At 62.0% G+C, this 16,572-nt stretch overlaps 2 protein-coding genes across 3 annotated transcripts; both read right to left on the bottom strand.

Annotated features, from left to right (window-relative positions):
• Positions 1-982: 982 nt before the first annotated feature.
• On the bottom strand, positions 983-8,634 carry CHLRE_04g227200v5 (uncharacterized protein). The gene is made up of 7 exons (XM_001692177.2): positions 8,176-8,634; positions 7,854-7,978; positions 7,537-7,625; positions 6,611-7,387; positions 4,592-6,322; positions 4,127-4,429; positions 983-3,895 (listed from the first exon to the last, which is right to left on the bottom strand). Exons 2-7 carry the CDS (start codon positions 7,947-7,949, stop codon positions 3,892-3,894), a joined length of 3,000 nt encoding a protein of 999 aa, XP_001692229.2. The 5' UTR covers positions 7,950-7,978; positions 8,176-8,634; the 3' UTR covers positions 983-3,891.
• Positions 8,635-8,905: 271 nt separating this feature from the next.
• On the bottom strand, positions 8,906-16,554 carry CHLRE_04g227050v5 (uncharacterized protein). Of its 2 annotated transcripts, XM_043062027.1 has the most exons (8): positions 16,033-16,554; positions 15,703-15,827; positions 15,296-15,384; positions 14,298-15,125; positions 12,147-13,988; positions 11,705-12,008; positions 11,337-11,456; positions 8,906-11,005 (listed from the first exon to the last, which is right to left on the bottom strand). In XM_043062027.1, exons 1-8 carry the CDS (start codon positions 16,124-16,126, stop codon positions 10,799-10,801), a joined length of 3,609 nt encoding a protein of 1,202 aa, XP_042925379.1. In that variant the 5' UTR covers positions 16,127-16,554; the 3' UTR covers positions 8,906-10,798. The 2 variants fall into 2 exon arrangements, with proteins under 2 accessions (XP_042925379.1, XP_042925380.1); XM_043062028.1 differs by having other exon boundaries at positions 8,906-11,456.
• Positions 16,555-16,572: the final 18 nt, after the last annotated feature.

The raw sequence follows: 16,572 nt of genomic DNA, 5'->3' as shown, positions 1-16,572 counted from the left end.
TGACTACGAAATACTGCAAAAATGCCCATAAATTCTCACCGTGTCACTAGAATCAGGGTTGCACAGTACGCGACCCCCCGGCCAATACGCGTATTATTACGAACCCTCCCTGTACGATACGCTGGAACACTTTGACAATACGTTGGGCCCGAAAATGCCCCGAAAACAAATGAGACAAGACAAGAAAAGGTGGCTCTCCCTTGCAAGGGAAAAGTGGGCTGTGCCGCCACGCCACGTCCTCCGTCTGAGGCCGAAGGTTCCGATACTAGCCTCATCTCCCGGACATAGCCGGGGTCGGTTTGTACAGGCACCGCCCGCCATATGTGCCCAGTCGCGCCCAGCTATCAAGCACTAGTGCAGCAGGCAGCAGGCCAACCAGACAGCAAGGAAAACACCCCTGCCGCTGTAATAGGGAATAGCAATTTATAATACGTGGCGCTCGCGGTTTGCACCAGTTTGGCACTTTTTGTCAACGCAGGCAGGCAGGCAGGCAGGCAGGCAGGCAGGCAGGCAGGCAGGCAGGCAGGCAGGCAGGCAGGCAGGCAGGCAGGCAGGCAGGCAGGCAGGCAGGCAGGCAGGCAGGCAGGCAGGCAGGCAGGCAGGCAGGCAGGCAGGCAGGCAGGCAGGCAGGCAGGCAGGCAGGCAGGCAGCAGGCAGCAGGCAGGCAGGCAGGCAGGCAGGCAGGCAGGCAGGCAGGCAGGCAGGCAGGCAGGCAGGCACGGACAGGGGCAATCCTGGGGGGCTTCGCCCCCCCTGGATCGCTTCGCTCAGGGGGCTCAGCCCAAAAATACGCTGAGCCCAGGCACTGTACGATACAAGTTTAGAAGCACGTCCTCTTTTATGAAATATGATGCATGGGAGTGCCTTTTAGCTGCCATTACAGCTTCCGGCTCGCTTGTCGCAGCCCATACATGCATGCAAGGCACGGCATCCCACAGGCACGGCCCCGGCCTCCATGCCCCCAATCCCCTGCTGTTTCCCCCCTGTCCAACGTGTTCTCCAACGTAGTACACTTTGCAGAGAAGCGTACTGATACGTAGTACGCGTACAGTACGTAGTGCGCATACTACGTACTATGCAACCCTGACTAGAACGCTGCAATTTGGCCTCCACAGCCTTGCCAGCAGGAAATAAAGCTCCCCCCTCGCCACCAGACTCACTCCAGCACCCTCCCAGCACCACCAGGCCACAGTACTGTAGCGCCCCTGCCACAGCATGTCGAGGATACCGCACGGCAGCCGGTCTACACCTACCGGTAATACTGTCGGACACTCAGCATCGCCCATAGACACCCGAGCCATGCCCGGCGCGTGTGCATGGCTCGCTGTACCAGAATTCGAGAAACTGCCCAGCCAGGTGCGGTCCTCATTTTCACCTTCTACGGATTTCGTATAATCTCAAATCTGGTTTCACGAATCATGCGTAGCAGCACGGTACGTCAAACAGCAGCGGATGGAGCGCACAACATCTAGAAGCCATGACCGTTGCCGCCCGCGTTACACTGCAGTACCGCATTAGCGCACAGCCGCAGCGGTCGCACCAGGTAGCAGCTAGCGGCAGGGCAGTATATATCTTAGCGCTATGAACCATTGGCGACACCCATTAGGCAATTTCATGTCCTGTCGCCTGGCCTATCGAGCTGGTGCCTACCCAGACTTCACATGCATGAATGCATGCCCGCTACCTTGCAAGTGCTACTACGTGACACAACTAGCGATCGAGCTCACAAGGCGCACGAACCTGCTCTAAGCCCCGGGCCCTAGGGCCTAGCCACTTGCAGCGCCTACAAGCTACCGTTATTGCCATGATGCCATGGCCCAGCCAGTCGGAGCAGGGGTGAGTAGGAGCGTCACCTAGGGAAGCCACCCACCTGCCGCCTCCCACCTGCGAGCCAGCGGGCAGTGGCGCCCACCAAGGCCAGCTGTCTTATCATATATTATCACGCCTCGTCCTGGCACGCACGCAGACAGTAGTGTGCGCCGAGCGGAGCACCCATACTTCTGAGCCGCCGTGCGCTTCACCACCCCACTGAGCTGTGTGGTGCTGACATTGCTCAGCAGTCAGCACTGACCAGACCGCACTGCGCCTCAGGACCCACACCTGCCTGCATAATGCACCGCAACCCACCACGCCATGGCTCATTAACGTGCACACAGTCACCTCAGCGGCTTCTGTACCGTAATCGTACTAGCGCAATGCAACAGTTAAACACGGCGCCATGCACCGTCTAGTCTGGCAACGTGCGCTTTCGGGACGAGGAGCACCATATGGATGAATGAAACCTATTGCATCGGTCCCAGCAAGCAACCGGCGGTTGTTCACGTGCCGAAGGCGCCTCCGGCTCGTATCGTCCCAATCTGGCGTTTACAGAACATAGCCCTCAATCAAGGTCTGGCCGAGCCGGCTCAATATCCCTCCCCAGCCCCGCAAGTCCTTCGCTCCTCAGTAACAGCAAAACCATTCAACCAGCCAGCAATACCGTAGTACCAACCTTCCTTGACTGAAATATGTGCACGGTACTGTGCCCATGTACTGTGCCCATGTTTCAGTCAAGCCCGAATGGTTATGTGCCCATGTACTGTGCCCATGTTTCAGTCACGCCCGCTTCCTGTTTACTGCGCGGCACGGCCAGCACACGAATGGGGATTATTCCGAGTGCCCAGTCAATGCCCTCGCACCAAGTCTGCGAAACTTCAATAGCGCATACGCGTACCACAATTACCATTCTTATTTAGCCCGTTTGTCGCGGAAGGTGCACGCATAGGCATGTTCCCCATACATCTGTGGCCTGCAGGCCGTTGTCCCTCTGATGATTCAAGCATACCCAGACTTCCCCCATGTTCCACAGCAGACTTGCAGCAGGCCACAGAGCACATCATCTCATTATTGCAGGCGCCGCTCAAAGCGCTTAAACTGTGGCTCTTGCGGGCAGTGTGGAAAGCTGACATCGGCACCTCCAATCCAAAAGCTGTTAGCTTGCACCTTCATCGTAGACCAAGCGCCCAATCGCAGCATTCATTTAGCATAATAAACCGCTGGGCCAACCCCAGGCAAACCAGCTGGGCCAACCTGCCAGCTTATTACAGCTGCCCACGACAAAAGCAATATCTTACCACCATTAGTCAAAGCAATCTGGTGCACCATTCCCAGCACAATGTTAACATGGCCTCACAAGACAAACCATTCCGACCTGTGTAATGCTGTTTGGGCATATCCCATACCGTACCGGCGTACCGCAATGAGCTCCGCCAATAATGCTGCTGCATCAATCTAAGGACATTAATGACCCAGCCCGCACATTCCATAAAGTATCAAGGTAACACGGTACCATACAGTCTCGCATAGCCATGTGACAAAGCAATTACGGTAGCGGCATCATCGTACTGCAGTGCCTTCATAGAGCATTTTTCAAAGGTCGTGCTCAAACCTTCGCATTGATATGTTGTCACCACTAGGTGGCAGCGGCGGCGCGCACCGCACGTGACGGCGGGATGGGCAGTCGCCGCAGGCACACGTGGCACGCCCACGTGGCCGCCAGCGCCACCGCCTCCAGCCGCACCGCCAGCCACGCCGCATACGCGGTGCGGGCCCACGACGCGTGGGCCCCAGTGGCGCCAACGGCACAGAAGGCATCGCCAGACGCCCCGCATGTCTGCGCATCGAGAGGCATTGCACTGCCGCTGTAGCTGGTGCTACTGCTGCTCGAAGGCAGCTCGAGGCCCGAGTATGGTGATGCAGTGGCCATCAACCGTGGCACCACTGCTCGCAGCTGCACCCAGCTTCCGTCTAGTCACCGGTAGCCATCGGCCGCCACCATCCCCAGCCCGACCGAGTAGGCCAACCACATGGGCGGCGGCGACACACGCAGCGCCAGCATCAGGGCCTTGCTGGTCACCTGTGATGACGATCGATGGAGGACACAAGCAAGGGAGGCGCGAAGCGATGAGCTGACAGCTTAAACCGAGATTGACACCTTGTCCTGTATGCTTCAACTCACGGCGCTGCGATAGCGCGATCACTGGACTACCATGCATTGCGTGTGGCGCTTTGCAAAATGCATCATGCATGTGTCACGCACATGCACATGCACACGCACACGCACATGCACGTGCACACCCGGTCTCACCACAGCCGCATATCGGGCCAGATGGCGGGCCCAGCGCGTACCCACTGCCGCAGCTGCTGCAGCTGTGCGGCCGCCCGCTCACGCCCCTCACGCGGCACGCCAAACACGGCCAGCACCAGCGGCAGAACCACCCATGCCACCAGCAGTAGGGGCGCTGTGAACACAATCAAAGCGGCACCGCTGCGCACAAGCCCGATGAAGGTGACCGTGCCGGCAAAGGTCTCGGGGGCTTGGGCGCCGATGGCGACAGGGAAGTAGTAGCGTGCAAGCACCGATAAGCCCGCTAGCAGCTCCAAAACCTCGCTGCCAGGATGGGAGGTATGCAAGGGATATCGACACAGCGGCACTGTTAGGTCACAGCAAGGATACGGTACTGACACCTGGGAATGATAAACCTCCAGAGACATCGTGGGCGATGGAACCACTCAAGCCCAACGGTCATTAAGCTGAGCCCTTGCCACTCACATGAGCGGCGCGTTGCGCAGGTTCCAGGCTTTCCAGGCCTCGCACACAGCCGCCGCCTCCACATTCTCCTGCTGCGACGAGCCCACAAACAGCAGTAGAGTGCGCCAGGCTAGGGAGGGGACAGCCGCCGCCGCTCCAGGTGCCACCGGCGGGGAGCGCAGCAGTGACGGCGTCGGCGGAGGCTCGGAGCTGGCTCCATCGCTGCTGGCGCCAGCACTCCCGACCGCGGCTTGACTGCCGAGGCCGCTGCTGCTGAGACTGCCGCCGCCGCCGCCCGCCGCCGCCAGCTTCTCCTGCAGTGTGACCAGCTGCCCAGCCACCAGACCTGCCAGGTGCGGCATGGCGTTGGCGTCCGCATACTGCAGAACCTCTCGCGCCAACACCACCCTGCCAGCCAAGCGCTGCGCCAGCAGGTGTGCGCGCGAGATGCCGCCTGCTGCCGTGCCGGACGCTGAGTCGCCGCCGCCACTGCTTCCTCCACTGCTGCTGCCGCTATCGCGCGGCCCGATCCTGTCATCGCCATAGAGCACGAACCCCACGTCATGCAGTAGGCCGCCGGCACCATCCTCATCCACGTCAGCATCCTGGTGCTCAATCTCAACACCACCCGGAACAAAGACAGAGCCGCCGCCGCCGCCGCTGCCGTGCGCCGCCGCCATTGTTGCTGCCCGGTAGGTGACGGCGGCCTCTCCGCGGCGGCCAAACCAGCGGCAGAAGCGCTGGAGCTCCTCGCCCACCGCCGCCAGGTCCGCCGCCGCCGGACCGGCTGCGACAGCCGCCACTGCTGCGCCTCCGCCTGCTGCGGCGGCTGACGGCAGCAGCAGCACAGGCAGGGACATGTACGGAAGGCCACCCCAGCGCACGTCCACCTGTAGCAGCCCCGGCTCCAGCACGGCATCAGCCGACTCGCCGCCGCCCAGCCTCACATCCACCTCGTAGCGTTCCACGCAGCCTTCGCTGGGGCTTGCTGTTACCCCTGCCACCGCCATCGCTCGCATCACAGCCCTCCTAGCGCCCGGGCCGCAGCGCAGAGGCAGCCGGCGCACGGTCACAGGCAGGTAGCGGTCGCGGTGCCGCAGCAATACCTCTTCGCCTGCCCCACTTACGACGCCGCCGTCTGCGCCGGCCCCAGCAGATGACGGCGGAAACCAGAGGTCTAGAGTCAGCAGCAACAGCCGCGCCGCCGGAGCCTGCTGCTCCCGAGCTGCAAGGGGCTGCTGAGGCGGTGGCGGTAGCAATGCCACGCGCGGGTGCAGAGACAGGAAGCGCGGCGGCAGCGCAGTGCCAAGCGGAGTTGCTGCCGCCGTCTGGCCACCTGGCGTCACCCAGCATGCCGCTCCAGCAACGGATCCGTGGAATGAGGTGGAGGCCGCCAGAAACGGGGCCTGCGCTGCTGGAGCCGCCGCGGCCGAGCCCAGCCCGTGTGCGGCAGCCCCCGCCGCTACCACGGCTTCCTCCCTCTGATCTCGCGCCCGGGCCCGGGGCTCCGAATCCGGCTGAGGCAGCAGCGAGTGCGGCAACCTCAGCAGCTGCTGCGACTGCAAGAGGTCCAGAATGACTGGCGCCAACACACCTTGCACGGCTGCCGCGAACTCGCTACCCTGGCCGGAGCTGCAGCCTGCAGGTCCTGCTGCCCACCATTCCAGTCCGCCGGGGCCTCCTCGAGCGCCGCCAGCCCACGCCTGCGCTCCTGGCAGCTGCAGCTGCACAAACTCAACCACCAGCTCCACACTGCGAGCGGCAGGGCAGTGATGGAAGGCAGGTACGGTAACGGAAGGGAGCGGTCATCACAACAACTATGGAGCCCAGAGCGAGCCAAGACGACAAGGTCTGGTGTAAGTTGCAGCCCACATCTCGCCGGCCAAACGTCTGTGACACACAAGGGGCCTGAGCTAGCAGCCCCGCGACACCAACATTCCAAACCACTGGAGGCATGGTTCAATCCATCCAAAGACCCACATCCCAAGGCCCACATTCTGAGACCCAGATCCCCAGACCCAGATCCAACCCACGACGCACCAGCCTCGCCGCATGTAGACGCCGGTAACCACCCGCCCCTCCCGCGCCGCTGCCTCCACCAGCCTCTCCCGCCACTCGGGAGGCAGGTCCTCAGGCTCCACGCCGTCCACCTTGACAAAGTGCGTGGTGTGCCGTACGAAGCGGCGGTACGGCGGCGGCCGCCCGGGCAGCAGAGCGGCCAGCGCAGCAGGCGGCGGCACCCCTGCTGCAGCTGGCACGGCGGCGGCCTGCTGCTGCTGCTGCTGCTGCGGCAGCTGTTGCGGCGGAGGCTGACGCAGCTTGTCTGTACAGTTGGGATCTGCACTGCCGCCCAGCAGGGGCTGCAGCGGCTGCTGCGACTGCGGCTGTGGCGCTGAACCTGTCTCGGGGTCGGGGCGGGGGGCTGCCGGAACAGCAGTTGCAGCTGCGGCTCCGACGGCCAGAGGGCTTGGCTCCTCAGCCTGCGCCCCGTCACAAACCGTGGCGTGCAAACCCGCCGTGCCAGGTCCGCCCACACCCAGTCCTGCTCCTGCCGCCGCCCTCCGCCGCAAGCCCGCCGGCACCAGGAGCGCGCCGGCGTCCTTGCTGCCATGACCGGACGCCTCGCAGGGGTCACGCGCGGCCGGCTCCGCTGCCGCCCCGCAAGTCTCTTGAGGCTGCCGCTCCCGGGCGTGGGGCAGCGGCCGCGGTTGCCTCTGGCGCCGTGACTTCTCGTGTAGCATTATCGTGGTGATGCCGATCAGAACGGACTGAATCATTGGCCAAACCTTGCTGATCCCACGCAGCGGGTTGAGTTGGCTGCGGGTGCAGGTGAATGGTGGGACTCGTTTAGCACAGAAGCTAGCCTCAGTAGCCTGCATACCCTGTTACGCTAAAATTTTATGTCATAAATCCAGTTGGACAGGCAGGCGCGCGCGCTCTCATACAAATACCGTACACACACTCACGTGGCTGGGTTGCTGTACCAGCCGCAGAGAATGCAGTTGGCCACCAGACTGAACACCAGCGTCGCCACCTCCATCGCGGCACTTGTGTGCTGCGAGTTGGCACACAAGATGCTTGAAAATTTATGGCGTTGCTCAAGCTTGTCAATGGCTCAGTCCACGCGCATATGTCCCGTTGACAAAGTGTGGGGAACAGCTCAAGCTGGCATATGTGCACGCCCGTACTGCGGTGCGCACGGCACGGACTGGCGCGGCAAACCCCGACGCGCCGCTACCAGCGCTGCCTATGGCATTGCGGAACAAATCATGGCCCGCATTACCCGGAGTGAAAGGAAGCAGAAGAGCGCGCCGGGCCAGTGCCGTTGGAGGACGACTTCGTCCACAGCAGGTGAAAGCTGATGTCTGGAGCCCAGCATGAGGAGGTACGCTTGGGGCAGCGTGCGCGCTGTAACATGTGCGTCAAGTTGCAAGTGGTCAGGATGCAGAGCCTTCATAAAGTGAACCCGCGGGCTGTCCGAAGGGAGACAAAGGCAGGGTTTGCCCACTTTTCCGGCTCGGTACTTCCATAGGCCTGAACCTGGTAGCAATGGGCTTCCCTGACACTACAGACGCGCTTTTTGCCCCGAATACCGCCCAACTTACATACGTATACCGCGAAGGGCGCTGCGATGCCCCAGTGAATCGAGTCCGGGAGCGTGAGCGCCGAAAGTAGTCGAAGAAACCATGCGTACGTGACCAGAGTATTCCAGTGGCTCAGACTTAACAGCGAAGCTGCTGCACCCGTCCATGTCTGCTCGCTTTTCTTAGCCACAAGGAGCCCGACCACCAGTGCAAATAGTCCAAGAAGTATATCCGCACGGCGCACAGGATGGCTGCCCCGCAAAGCCTGCTGTTCGAGGGTCGCGGGCGACATTTGAAGACCCCCCGAAGCGAGAGCGTCAGGCGCGAGGCCCTGTGTCCTGGGAAGTGTAATTATGGTTGCGATGGCAAAAACCGATAATGAGTCTCCGTCAGGCGTCAGGGTCCATCCTCAATTGCGCCGACGCCAAGCGCTTTATTGCTTGTGAAACATAAGCGTACATGCCAAGTATCACTTCCCCATTCGTAAGAACATAATGGCGCAATGAACTGCAGTTACCGGCGCTTCAGTCCCCGTTTGGGATGGCCCCGCGGGATGGCCCGTACGGACCCGTACGGACCCGTCGACTGCTGCCCTAGCGCTACTCTGTGGCTCAAATGCGCGCCTCAGCGTGATCCGGATATGTTAAAGCGCTCTCAAATGACTTCCAGGGCCCTCAGGGGCCTCCCCTGCTCCTCAGCGGAACAGGCCTGGCATTGGGCCTGGCCGCACCCACGCCGTGCGCGTGCCCACAGATTGCATTGGTTACAAGAGGGACCTGCTGACGCAGTTCACGAGCCAGTGACGTGGAGAACGAACACCCTGCTCTGGACCCCAGGGGCGTGCCGCCTGCAACGCCGTCGGCCTACTCTAGCTCTAGTAGGCTTGCTCCCATAGGACGCTCCTCCCGCCATACCGAACATGCGCATCAGCAAACTTCCAGCCAGCCAGCAACTTGTCGGTACAGTAACTCCGGCGTTCGACCAGCCATGCACTTCTGCTCTGCCCGTCTGCCGCTGCAAACTGTTTGCTGTCTGCTTGGGGTATGGGCGTCAGCTGCACCCTACGGGACCTCGCCAACCTGCCTGAACCTTCCATTATGACACTTCGTGGTCTGTTCAGCTTCATACTTCCATCTGCTCTTCGCTCAATCCAAGGGTGGCCTGGCGAGACTCGGTCCCCCCCTCGCCCACAGCGCTCCGAATCTCAGTCCGTTGGACCGGGTTGCGCTGTTGCGACTCGCGCATCACTGCCGGGAACACGGTCTCAAACTTCCAACACCCACGGAAAATTAACACGTACTCCCACGGCCCAACCCAACCACCGCACGCGCATACCGTACGTCTGATGCCACGCATTCGGGGAAACTTGACTGCGAGCTCTGCGTCACAGCTCTCTCGTTGCCGCGCCCTTCACAACGTCATTAGAGCGTTCCTGATCAAAATTAAACACCCACCAATCCGGCCCCATGCGCTCACATGCAACGCAATAGCTAAGATGATAGGGCAACGCATCCCCTCAAGGACTCCGTCCGGCCAACCAGCCGCCGCGGTGGCCACGCAAGGGCTTGCAGGTGTATGCAACAGATGGACCATACCGTTTTTATCGCGACATAAACGCGCTGTCGCACCACATTTAGGTCACAACATACACGGCTAGCAGTCCAAAGCTTGCCGACCCGCCCGTCCCGCCATAGAAAGGCACGGCACAGACATGCAGACGCCGTTAAGGATTTCACTGATCGATGGCATGATAAACATTTGCAGATTTGCTGGACATCACGACAACACAGATTTGCTGGACATCACGACAACGCAGTGCTTGAACCCTGCAACAAGTTTTAGGTAGGTTCCGGGCGCACGTCGGGAGCCACCCGGGGTGTATGGGACTTGTGTGCAGTGCGCGTCGGGGCGTTAAGAACGAAGGAGCGGTAAGCGCAGGGAGCCCCAGCAGCATGCATCCCAATGTACCCCGTACGGTATGTGCCAACAAAATACGCAACGTCTTCAGATAGAGATACCTCAGAGCCACCTCCAGTTATCATGTAATGGAACAACGCAACAAGTATATTCAGCGCTTCGGTGATTGCACAGTGATCGGCACGGAACCGGGAACGCACCCTGGACGCAATCAGATACACATTGCGCGTGCAATGCAAATTCGGACAGCGAGCGCTCCGATTTCGACATCATCATTCGCATTGCAGTAGTACGTTCAAGGCTGGGTCAGCATACATGAATCGCCCCCCCTTCAGTGTTACGTACACTGGCTCTGCTCGGCTTGAGAAACGGTGTGCTTTTATCTGAGCGGCCGTACACACTAGCCTGCTAAGCGACATGTGTATCACACGCAGTATCCAGTAGCAGGGAAATCATAAATGACGGCAGGTGCATGAGCCCATAGTGTCCTTCTCTCCATCAGTAGACCGGCAATGTGCGCTTCAAACTGCTTCAACAATATGCAGTGGTATCCAGGAGTCTCAAAACAGCCGCATCACAGGACGGGAATTTCAAGCATACCAGCAAAGCTAATTGGTACGGCATACTGGCCAGCACCCAGTGCGACAACTTGACACTGTCTTCACACACGTACATATGCACAGCCTGTACCGTACACAGACCATGAAGGCACGCTGCCCATTACTGGCTAGGTTGCATGCGGCGGTGTGCATGCGGCGGGATGGGCAGTCGCCGCAGGCACACGTGGCACGCCCACGTGGCCGCCAGCGCCACCGCCTCCAGCCGCACCGCCAGCCACGCCGCATACGCGGTGCGGGCCCACGACGCATCGCCAGACGCCCCGCATGTCAGCGCATCGAGAGGCATTGTACTGCCGCTGTAGCTGGTGCCACTGCTGCTCACGGGCAGCTCGAGGCCCGAGTAGGGTGACGCAAGGTACGTGGCAAGCACCGGCATGCGTACAGCAGACAGCAGCAGCGCCGGAAGGGGCGGTAGTTGCGGGAACGGGGACAGGGTACACGGGGAAGGAAAATAACGGACCGGAAGTTAAACGCTGCGGAGCCTCCAGCCATTGGCCGCAAGGCCCCAGGCCCACGCGCCCAGCTCTTCAATTCGGTGGCCTAAAAGAAGTAGTGACACATATGTGGGAACCACTAAACATGTGCCGAATGGCCGCGGACCCTTCTAACTTACTGTACACCCAGACCCGAGGCACAAGCCCTCACCAGACACGCCACGGGCAGCAACAAGCCATCGGCCGCCACCATCCCCAGCCCGACCGAGTAGGCTCGCCACATGGGCGGCGGCGACACACGCAGCGCCAGCATCAGGGCCTTGCTGGCCACCTGTGATGACGATCGATGGAGGAGACAAGCAGCTTGAACCAGGGATTCCTACCAAACAGATTTAGACGGCATGTCCTGTATGCTTAAACTCACGGCGCTGTGATAGCGCGATCACTGGACTAACATGCATTGCGTGGGGCGCTTTGCAAACTACATCATGTGTTACGCACATGCACATGCACATGCACATGCACATGCACATGCACATGCACATGCACACGCACACGCACACGCACGCGCAGTCCTACCGAAGCCGCATATCGGAGCCAGATGGCGGGCCCAGCGCGTACCCACTGCCGCAGCTGCTGCACCTGTGCGGCCGCCCGCACGCGCCCCTCACGCGGCACGCCAAGCACGGCCAGCACCAGCGGCATAACCACCCACGCCGCCAGCAGCAGGGGCGCGGTGAACACAATCAATGCGGCACCGCTGCGCACAAGCCCGATGAAGGTGACCGTGCCGGTGAAGGTCTCGGGGGCTTGCGGGCCGATGGCGACAGGGACATAGTAGCGTGCAAGCATCGACAAGCACGTCAGCAGCTCGAAAACCTCGCTGCACGATGCATGCGACAGCAGACACAAATGTCAGGAGGTGAAAGTAAGGTCAACGGGATACCTAACGAGGCCGGGGGAGGAGTACAGCTCGAAGGTCAAGCTAGTCATGCCCAGCCTTCATCAGTCAAAAGCTCACATGAGCGGCGCGTTGCGCAGGTTCCAGGCTGTGCGCGCCTCGCAAAACGCCGCCGCCTCCTCTGGCGCCTCCCGCCCCATGCCTGCAAACAGCAGCAGAGCGCGCCAGGCGACGGCGCGTACAGGCGCCGGGTTTGAGCGCAGCGACGTCGTCACTGGTTCATCGCGACCGCCGCAAGACGTGGAGCCGCTGCCGCCGTCGCAGTCAGGGGACGTGTCACAGCAGCAAGCTGCCATGTGGGCTCCATGGTCCTTGCTTCCACCTCCGGAGACGACGCAGGCATTGCCGGGCTGCGGTCCAGACCCTGCTCCACTGCCGCTGCCCCCGGCTGGCGGTGCATCAGCTGCCGCCACCGGGGCCAGGCCGGCACCCCTGGCGCCCCGGCTGGCCTCACCGCTGGCTCCATCGCTGCTGGCGCCAGCACTCCCGACCGCGGCTTGACTGCCGAGGCCGCTGCTGCTGAGACTGCCGCCGCCGCCCGCCGCCGCCAGCTGCTCCTGCAGTGTGACCAGCTGCCCTGCCACCAGACCTGCCAGGTGCGGCATAGCGTTGGCTTCCGCATACTGCAACAGGTCCCGGGCTAACACCACCCTGCCAACCAAGCGCTGCGCCAGCAGGTGCGCGCGCGGGGTGCCACCCCCGCTGCCTCCACTGCGCCCACAACCGCTGCTACCGTCGCCGAGGTCAGTATTGCCGGCGGCAACGGCCATGCAGTTTTCGCCGAACAGCACAAGGCTAATGTCGTACAGCAGAGACCCGGACCAGTCCTGTTCATCGGCGTCGTCCTCTTGATCCTCATCCATGTCTACTTCCCGGGTAGCCGTGCCCTCTGCGCCCGCCTCTACGTCACTGCCGGCCTCTCCGCGGCAGCCAAACCAGTCACAGAAGCGCTGGAGCTCCTCGCCCACCGCCGCCAGGTCCACCGCAGCGAGGCCGGCTGCGGCAGCCGCCACTGCTGCATCTCCGCCTGCTGCGGCGGCTGACGGCAGCAGCAGCACAGGCAGGGACATGTACGGAAGGCCTCCCCAGCGCACGTCCACCTGCAGCAGCCCCGGCTCCAGCACGGCATCAGCCGACTCGCCGTCGCCCAGCCTCACATCCACCTCGTAGCGTTCCACGCAGCCCTCGCCGGGGCTCGCTGGTGCTGCCGCTCCGATCCCTGCCGCAGGCTCGTCAGCCCTTGACGCACCTCCCTCTTGCAGCCGACGCGCGGTCGCAGGCAGGTAGCGGTGGCGGTGCCGCAGCAGCACCTCAACCGCTGCGGCTGCCCTGTTGCTGCCGCCGCCGTCTGCGCTGGCCCCTGCAGACGACGGCGGAAACCAGAGCTCCAGAGTTAGCAGCAGCGGCCGAGCCGCCGTAGCCTGCTGCTTCCGAGCTGCTCCAAGCGCACGGGGCTGCTGAGGCGGTGGCGGTAGCATAGCTACGCGCGGGTGCAGAGACAGGAAGCGCGGCGGCAGCGCAGTGCCAAGTGGTGACACTGCCGCCGTCTGGCCACCTGGCGTCACCCAGCATGCCGCTCCAGCGACAGGTCCGTGGAATGAGGTGCAGGCCGCCAGAAGCGGGGCCTGCACTACGGGCGCCACCGCGGCCGAGCCCAGCACCTCTATTGGTCTGAGCACGTCCACAACAGCGCCCACTGCTGTTTCCCGTGCAGCAACCATAGTCACGCCCGCATCAGCCCTAGGCGGGCCTAGCGGCTGCGGCAGCGTCTGTAACAGCTGCTGCAGCTGCGCGAAGCTCAGCGGGGCAGTCGGCTTTGCGTCGCCCTCGCGTGCAGCGGTGCCGCTGGCACCACCAGCGGCGGCCGTTGGAAGCCGCACGAACTCAACCACCAGCTCAATGCTGCAAGCAAGCAATAAGCAGGCAGGAAGTCAAAGGAACGGCCGTAAACACAATGAGGCAGGCAAGCCTACATGCAAGCACATCATCAGGAACGCACCAACTACGGGACGCGCGCCTCCTACATCATCGTACTAGCTAGCCATCCCAGCCAGTGCACGCCGGTGGATGGATGGACTCAAAGGCCATCGCCGCTGGCGCGCAACCCTTCCCTCGGAAGCTACGAATATCGCCCGTCGCCCATACTGCGACGTCCGTTCACTGCGGCGACCCCCGCACGCCCGTACCCCCGCACGCACAACCCGTGCGTACCAGCCACGCCGGATGTAGGCCCCAGTGAGCATCAGGCCTTGCTTGTCCAGATGCTCCTGCAGCCGCTTCTGCCAGTCCTGTGCGACCTCCTCCAGCTCCATGCCGCGAATCTTTGCGAACTGGGTTGTGGGCCGCGTGCGGCTGCGGTACGGCGGCGGCGGCGCCTGCAGCAGCAGGGCAGCGTACTCGGCAGCACGGCCTTGCAGCAGCTGCTGCCGCAACGCTTGCAGGGCGGCTACGGAGCTGCCGCCGCCAGCAGAGGTGGCAGCCGTGCTGGCGGCGGCTGGCCACTTGACCTGTGTCTGCAAATGCTGCTGCGGCTGTGGCTGTGGCTGCTGCGTTTGCGCCAACCATGGCTGGGACAGCAGCCACTCCGCAGATGTAGCTGCCCCTGCCCCTGCCCCTGCCGTCGTCTGGCAGCTAGCCGCTGGGCTGCATCCAGATGAGGCTTTGGCGTGACCAGCAGTAGCAGGCGTTTCCCTCCCAGCAGCAGCAGCCGCTTCCCCGGCGGGCCAAGAACCGATGCTGCTTGAGGACTGCTGCCGGCCAGACGCACCTGCCGCGCACGACGAGCCAGCAGCATGGTCGTCGTGTTGCTCGGCTGCTGAAGCCCACTTCTCACTGCTGCTGCGCGGCAATGATAGGCAGCAGCAGTACGAGGGCGCCTCTGCAACTGCCTGATGATCCTTGTGCTGCGTCCGCTGCGGCGGCTGCTGGTTCTGCTGCTGCCCGCGTTTACTGAAGTGGAAGGCCCATGAGGCCGCTCCCAGCAGCAGCACCTGAAGAACCGGCCACACGGCGCGGAAGCCCTGCAGAGGGGCGTCCTGCCTGCACACGCACGTACGTTGGGTGACAAGGCCGTGGGGGCAGCTGTAGATAGGGTAAGGAACATGGGGCCTAGACCAGGGGCCCATCTGCACCAACTACAGCGGGCGGCGGAGGACACGCACACGCGGCACTTGCGCCCAGCAGCAGCTCGCTCACAATGCACCACTCACGTGTCGGGGTTGCTATACCAGACGCACAGAATGCAGTTGGCCAGGAAATGGAACACCAGTGCCGCCGCCTCCAGCGATAAGCTGACTCTCTGCATGCAGCAGAGCGTTCATTCGTACACATCACAAGAAAGTAAGTAGATGGCAGAGGCGCAACGACATGTGCATGTGTGTATGTACTCCGTACTCCCGCCCTTCCCCCTGCAACACATGCCATCGCCGTCCATGCGCAAGCCTACACATTCCAGCTTTGTAGGCCTTACATTCATGTCCCCATCCCCCCATGCCCTCCCCCCCCCCGGCTCTCTCGCAGCAGCCTCGCTCGCTCCTTCTGGCTCTGCCTCAACAATCCACACACAATTACGGCGGCCCGCGCCCACGCACAGTACACACCGTACGTCCGTACACACCTGTAGCGAAATGATGTAGAATAGGGTGCGGGGCCAGCTTGCCTGCAACACCACGATGCTAGCAACAGGCGAGGGCTGATGGCGCGGCCCCAGAAGCAGGTGGTAGGCGGAGGGTATGGTCCGCACTGCGGGGTATCGGTAATAAGTTAGAAGGGACAGCCGGCGGGCCAAGGAGGGGGGAGGGAGGGGGGAAGGGGGAAGAGGGCAACGCTCTGTGGGAGTGAAGGGTTGCGCGACCGCACCCGCCCGCGCTTTCCGACTACCCCTGGGCCGCCAGGCAGGATCTCGGGATCCCGCCTGGCCCCAACTTATGACGCCATCACTACTTACTGAGGTAAGAGGCCAGCGGCGCTGCGTAGCCCCAGTACGCTGAGTCGGAAAGTGAAACTGAGGCAAGGAACCGGGCCGCATGGCAATAGAACATAATCTTGATCCACAGGCCGTTATTCAGACTGAATAGCGTCTTGAGCCCCGATAATAAACTGCCCGACCCCTCGGCGCCCGCAGACTGCTGTGCGTTGCGCCCCAACGCAAGGGGCCCAAGGATAAGAAGGCAGCCCAGGATAAGAGTATCTGCACATCGTGCCCTGTTCCATGCGTTGAGGCGCAGCCGCAGCTGGCTCCCGAACAAACTTCGCATGGCTGACAAACTGTGCATCAAGACTACTGAAAGCGTGACAAGTGGTGATCGATATCTATCTTAACCTAGTATACAACATCATCATCGCGCCAAGTAGTCGTGATAGCGAGGCGCAGGAGTGGCAAGATGGCAGGCAAGTTTCGGACGACTGGTCTTGCCCAGCATCGAAAGCTTTGCTGGGGTATAAGAACTCTAGCTTGAAAGTAATAATACCGTACTCTTGCTGGGTG

This window comes from Chlamydomonas reinhardtii, chromosome 4, assembly GCF_000002595.2.
Source record: "Chlamydomonas reinhardtii strain CC-503 cw92 mt+ chromosome 4, whole genome shotgun sequence".
Taxonomy (NCBI): Eukaryota; Viridiplantae; Chlorophyta; class Chlorophyceae; order Chlamydomonadales; family Chlamydomonadaceae; genus Chlamydomonas; species Chlamydomonas reinhardtii.
Note: the sequence above shows the minus strand (reverse complement) of the source record. Positions and strands in the feature narration are given on the sequence as shown.

Bases quoted from the DNA above. Each gene is read 5' to 3' on its own strand.
- CHLRE_04g227050v5 (XM_043062027.1), bottom strand. From the start codon at position 16,126: ATGTTCTATTGCCATGCGGCCCGGTTCCTTGCCTCAGTTTCACTTTCC. The intron at 15,385-15,702 runs GTGTGTACGGAC...TGCTGCATGCAG, and splicing joins TCTACATCATTTCGCTACAG to AGAGTCAGCTTATCGCTGGA. The intron at 12,009-12,146 runs GTGAGCTTTTGA...TGCATCGTGCAG, and splicing joins CTGCGCAACGCGCCGCTCAT to CGAGGTTTTCGAGCTGCTGA.
- CHLRE_04g227200v5 (XM_001692177.2), bottom strand. From the start codon at position 7,949: ATGCTGGGCTCCAGACATCAGCTTTCACCTGCTGTGGACGAAGTCGTC. The intron at 7,388-7,536 runs GTGAGTGTGTGT...CTGCACCCGCAG, and splicing joins TGGTACAGCAACCCAGCCAC to CCAACTCAACCCGCTGCGTG. The intron at 6,323-6,610 runs GTGCGTCGTGGG...TGCCGCTCGCAG, and splicing joins GTCTACATGCGGCGAGGCTG to TGTGGAGCTGGTGGTTGAGT.